Below are 6000 nucleotides of genomic sequence, written 5' to 3'. Positions count from 1 at the left end.
ATACACTGTTCCTCCATGTTGTAAACCACAGTCCTGATTTTAAAGCAGGCAGTATCTGTTTCCCAGACTGCTTTTATTTGTGTTTACAGAAGAGTCAGTTTGTGGTTCAGCCCCTGGGTGGCAGTATTTCTGGATTGATCTCCGAGGTTATATGTTCTCTCTAGCCAGTAGTTAGGTTTTGTTTTCCCGATCGCACTTAATACTGGTTTGGGAGAGTCGACTGCCCCAGAGCTGGTTCTTTGGTTGTTACTCCCCGCTCTGATTCCCAAGTTCCACAAAAACAACTTTCCCCTGCAGTCTCTGTGATTGACCTTAATTGGGCGATCCTATGTATTGGGTCTTAATCAAACGCAAAGATTTAAGGGGGAGAAAAAAAAAAGAGCCTGAGAAGTTGCGTGTATTCGCACCCCTCCACAGTCCAGCTGTGTGCGCAGTCTCTTCCGTACGTCCTCTCTCCCCTGGCACTAAGCAGCCGGCACACTGGCAAAGTCCGAGGCTGCCTTTTTGCACCCAGTCCAGCTATGGGCTTATTTTTAGAGTTCCCTTCTGCCAGCAGCCCTTCGGGACCCCTTCCACACTCGCGGATCACGCTGGCCCCAACGGCCGCGGACTTTGTGGGGTGACGACTTCCCCCATGTGCGTTCCTCTCTCCAGATCTGCATTGCAAACCGCACCTTTATCTAGGCGAAATCTGACCTTTCCGTGAGGAGGAGCAGGGCTTGTCTGAGTCCACGTACTCGCGCTGCTTGAGATCCGGTGTTCCTGGGTTAGTAGCTGATCCCTGGATGCCGTGTTTGCAGGGTCTCTGGATGTATACGCTTCCGAAATCAGCCACTCAAGATGGTGCGGACCTCGCGGCTGAGCCAGCCGTTCTGGGAGAGTTTTCAGCCGCAGTCTCCAACAGTCCCCTTTCTCCTGGAGTCCTCTGCCTTTCCCGGCTGCAAACTGTCTCCCAGCTGACTCTCCTCTGCCAATTCGGGCTATGTTACCCGTTTCAGCTGCTCACCTTATCTGCTCCGGGACAGGGCACGGGACACGTCCGTCTATACCGCTGCCATTTTGTCTCTCCTCAGAAGATTTCTTTTGTGAGTTCAGCTGAGACAGCTGACCTTGGCCTTTTTAAACTAGAATTTTTCATTCAGGGCCAGAACTATATGAGTAGAACTACTCTAGTCCCTATAAAAGGCATAAATTTGCAGCATTTTTGCATGAAAAACATTAAGTTACAAAAATTAAGCCACATCTGCTGAACATTTCCCTGACAGGTGATTTAGTTGAGTAGATCCAGTGCCTGGCTGTGTAGATTAACCTACCCAAAGATGAACTTGGCTAGCTAGCCACAGGCTACTACAAGTAAAGCATACAACCTTCCACATGAGATACTTAATGCTCACCAGAGACAGGCAAGATATCCAGGCCATGTTCCACTTGATGAGACTCATGTCTTTTCAGATCTGCACTTCAGCAGATCCTATGTTACCTATGGGAATGTAATCCCTATCATTTAGACTGAATTCACACTGCAGAAAGTTAAGTGGGGATTTGGGGAATGATCTGGTAAATTTGATCAGTGTGAAGAAACTACAGTCTTCATTTCATCCACTACTTCTTTATCCAACCAAAACCTGTTTTTTTGGGTGTGATTTTCATTTAGTTAATATAACCAGACCACTACCTCAATTTATATAGAGAACAACAAACTTGCCATCATTGTCAGGTTATATATGTAGAAACTACCCGAATGAAAATGCAAATAAGTCTTGAAATAGTTTCTTAGGTCATTTAGCTTTCAATGGAATGGTATACACAAAATGAAATATAACCAGTTTCCTCTTTGATGAGTCATAATTTAAGATACATAGGGCTTTTATGTTGCTAAAAATAGTGTCATTTAGCCCTTTCTCTCCCTTAAATATCAATGGCATTGCAAACACTTGCTTACACTCTTTTGAAATGACCTACATGGTGTTTTTTAAAATGGGAAGATATGTTTAGGACAGTGTTTGACTTGAGAAACAAAGAAAAGTAGACTGCTCACTCAGTTCAGTTGGAAATGGATGGGGTCTTTTGATAAGACATCAGTCTTTTAGACAACCAAATGGTTTCTACCTTTCTTGAAGAAACAAAACAAAACCGTGGGGATAGCCTCCTTCTTTATATCCCCTCCCAGTCTTGTAGCTATGCTTAATGTTGTGTCTGAGTATATTCTGATTCCAACAGGTTAGTCCAGTGGTATGTATTGAACTTCCTTGTATGTAGGATATATTCTTGCTACTGAGGTTACTATTATAAAGTAAACAAGAAACCCTCAAGTTTTTCACCATTTAGTTGGGGAAATACACATATCACTGTGATCATGATAATTCAGAAAAATTAGGGAATGTGGGATGATGGAAAAAGTCAGGTACTGTGTAATTATGCTCAAGTCAACAGCAATGGCAATCTACATCTATATAGCACATCATAGTTTACAAACATACTTATTGCTGAGCTTTATTTTGTAATTTTTACAGCCTTGTGCAGCAAATTTAGTTATTTAAGGTTCATATATAAAGTTCAGAGAGATTAAGAGATTTTCCCCAAGGTCACAAAGTTAGTAGGTGCTGGAGCCAAGACTCCATTCCACGTGTTCCATTACGTTGATTGATATGAACATTGTTGACCAATTTTGAACTATGAAATAGGCAATTTTGTGTGTTCAACCTTAAGTTCAGGGTTCTTTCTACATTAGAACACCTATCTCACTTTAGGTCTTCTATCCATAATGAGATCGGTTTGAACTTATTGATAGAGTGGGGCCTTTTTTTATCTGTTTTAAACCCACCATTAAAGAGGAAGAGGCTGTTGAGAGTCAGGCAAGCAGCAGGCTCTCACTCTTTAGCCCTCTCTCCCTTAAATATGAGAATACATACTTTTTAATAACAGCCAATCCTCTCCTCCCCCTTTCCTGAGTATAGGGCATATATTAGATCAGTGATTCTCAAAGTAGGATCCAGGAACCAGCAGCATTAACATCACTTGATAAATTACTATAAATTCACATTAATTGACCCTGCCCCAGAGCTACTGAATTAGAAACTTTGGGGATAGAGCCCACAATCTGAGTTTCAGTGAGCCCTCCAAGTAAGTGTGATCGATACTACAGTTTGATAATTACTGTATTAGGGTATAGTTTGTTTGTCTATACCTGTGAGAATAATTGTATGCAGAGCCATACTACACAACCTATTAGTATATCGGCAAACAATTGTATTTTATATTTTTAAAACTACCACCTTTGACACTCATAAAAGATTTCTTTTTTTTTAATTTTTTTATTGCTTTAAGTATTACAAGGGGTATTACATATGTGTCCTTTTTTTCCCCGCCCTTGACAATCCCCTGGCCTCCCCTACCCCCCAGTGTCTTATGTCCATTGGTTATGCTTCATAAAAGATTTCTTAATGGATTAATTCCCACCCTAGTCCAGGAGATGCTACAACACAGGACAACCTTTAGGGGAAATGAAGGTTAATAATTTTGACCAGAAAATAAAGCCCCATAGATTTTCATTTAACTAGAAAAACTCTAACAACACAGGAATAATACCACTTGGATTAATTTAAAGAGAGAATTCAAACTTGGCCAGCTAAGAGGACAAAAAGGAAAATTAGAAGGACATATTTGTACCATGCTGCTACTGGGAAAAGCTTTGAAAAATAATTAGAGAGCAACTGTTGCTGGAGTTCATCTCTTTCTGCCTTACATAATAGAAAACTTAATCTTGTGCTTATTGCTTGTTCCTGTCAGCCCATAATTTTAACTATTTAAGCATAAATTGCCAAAAGGAGATAAAATTGTGGGTTTCCAAAAGCCAGATGTTATAAATAGAAGATAAAAACTGAGATAAAATGGAAATGCTCAAAATGGCTTATTTTACATGGAAAATTTACTTCATAAATTATTTTTCCATTATTTATGAAAGTATGCTTATACTTTAGCCTATCATAAAACTGCTTTTTTAAGTTTGGAACCTTTTTTGAGACATATCTGAAAATATTTAAAATTGGTTTTGATCATTATTGACTTACTGTGTACCATCTATATTCTGTAATTCTTATGTGCATTATATGAAACAATGCATTTCACTTCAATCCAATATATTTATAGAATATTTTATTTTTTAAGGAAAGATTTTATTATATCCCAGTTAGTTTAGGTTCCTATCATTTATATATTTGTATGTGTTTGCGCCTGTATGCACATAAAATAAGTGGTCAGTATATTCTTGTTTCCCACTTGGAAAATTGATCTTTTTACGTAATTTCTTTTTCTTTTTAATCCTCACTGGATAATATTTTTTCCATTGCTTTTTAGAGAGAATGGAAGGGAGGGATAAAGGGGGAAGGAGAGAGAGAGAAACATCGATGTGAGAGACACATTGATTGGGACCCGGGATCAAACCTGCAACTGAGGTACTTGCCCTTGACCAGGAATTTAACCCGCAGCCCTGAGGTGCACGGGTCAATGTTCTAACTACTGAGCACACCAGCCAGGGCTCTTATGTACTTACTGGTAACTTCTTTACATAAAAAAGGCTAGGTGTTAAATTGAAGGGTCCTTACTTTGATAAAATAGCCACATTCTTCCTTCCTATTAATCTTCTATATTATAATAGGTCTTCTTTAGAAATGTGATACTGTTTCAGTGTCTTGAAAATACTCTTGTTTCTCATTCATTTGATAATATTGCTTCTGTAATTACCTTATATTTGACAAGAAGTCTTAGAAAAGATATTTTCTATGGGTGAGAAAATTGCTCTGCCTTACACCCAACTAAACATTAATCACACTGAACAAAGTTAAAATGTATGTTTATGTCCTTGTTTTTAGGTGGACTATGTATTTACAGATAAAACTGGAACACTCACTGAAAACAGCATGGAATTCATTGAATGCTGCATAGATGGGCACAAGTATAAAGGTGTAACTCAGGAAACTGATGGACTCTCTCAAACTGATGGACCTTTAACATATTTTGATAAAGCAGATAAGGTGGCATTTTCTACATTGCCATTTTACTTTGAGAAATCAATCTATGTATCCATGTGTTAACCCTGCATAGTAGAAATGAATTTTAGCTTATGACAGACTTTTGAATAACCATTTGTTTCTTCTCTCATTTCACCTTTCTTGTTTTACTAACACCTCTGGAATTTGTAAACAAGTAGAGAAAATTATGGGAAATTGCATTGGGTAAAATTTCACCTCCCTGTCTGTGTGATCATAAATTTTTTGTGCTTTGTCTTTAAGATATGAGCTCTTCCGAGAATGATATCTAATTCAAATCATTTTAGTCCCTGGAGTGTCTAGGCAGTAAATGAACCAGAGTCTCCCTGTGCCTGAGCTATTGCCAGATTGTGAATTAGATACTGAATGAACTCTTTCAGGCAAGAAAAAGTCACCCCCTTGGGTATTAGGTAGCGCTACACTAACCTGAATGAGTTAACACAGCCCCTACGGTATGTGAGCTGAGAACCAGGAATGTTGTTAGGAACTAGGAAGATATATAGCTCAGCCGAGTATTAAGAATTTATAAATTTCTGCTAACTCTGTTCATGGACTAGTTACCAAGTGATCAAGGTGAAAATAATAGTCATTTTTTATTGTTACTGTTTAACAGAATCGAGAAGAGCTCTTTCTGCGTGCCTTGTGTTTATGCCATACTGTAGAAATTAAAGTAAATGATGCTGTTGATGGAGCTACAGAATCAGCTGAATTAACCTATGTGGCCTCTTCACCAGATGAAATAGCTTTGGTGAAAGGAGCTAAAAAGTAAGCACATGAATGCATTCTAGAGGTCTGCTCTAGAGTGTCATACCTATAGTTAACAATACAGTATTTTAGTATCACAGGTGTTTGCATGTGTCCAAACTCATCAAATTGCATACATTAAATATGTGGAGTTCTTCATATATCAGTTATACCTCAATACAGCTGTTTTAAAACCCTGAGATAAGTT

At 38.6% G+C, this 6000-nt stretch overlaps 1 protein-coding gene across 1 annotated transcript in view; it reads left to right on the top strand.

Moving 5' to 3' along the window:
* Positions 1-6000, top strand: part of ATP11C (ATPase, class VI, type 11C) — a 130762-nt gene that overhangs the window by 66076 nt on the left and 58686 nt on the right. The window contains exons 14-15 of the mRNA XM_014528816.1: positions 4872-5033; positions 5662-5813. Coding sequence (XP_014384302.1) covers positions 4872-5033; positions 5662-5813 — 314 coding nt within the window. The remainder of the gene's footprint in view (positions 1-4871; positions 5034-5661; positions 5814-6000) is intronic.

Source organism: Myotis brandtii, unplaced genomic scaffold, assembly GCF_000412655.1.
Source record: "Myotis brandtii unplaced genomic scaffold, ASM41265v1 scaffold654, whole genome shotgun sequence".
Classification (NCBI taxonomy): Eukaryota; Metazoa; Chordata; class Mammalia; order Chiroptera; family Vespertilionidae; genus Myotis; species Myotis brandtii.
This window is presented reverse-complemented; position numbering and strand designations above follow the sequence as displayed.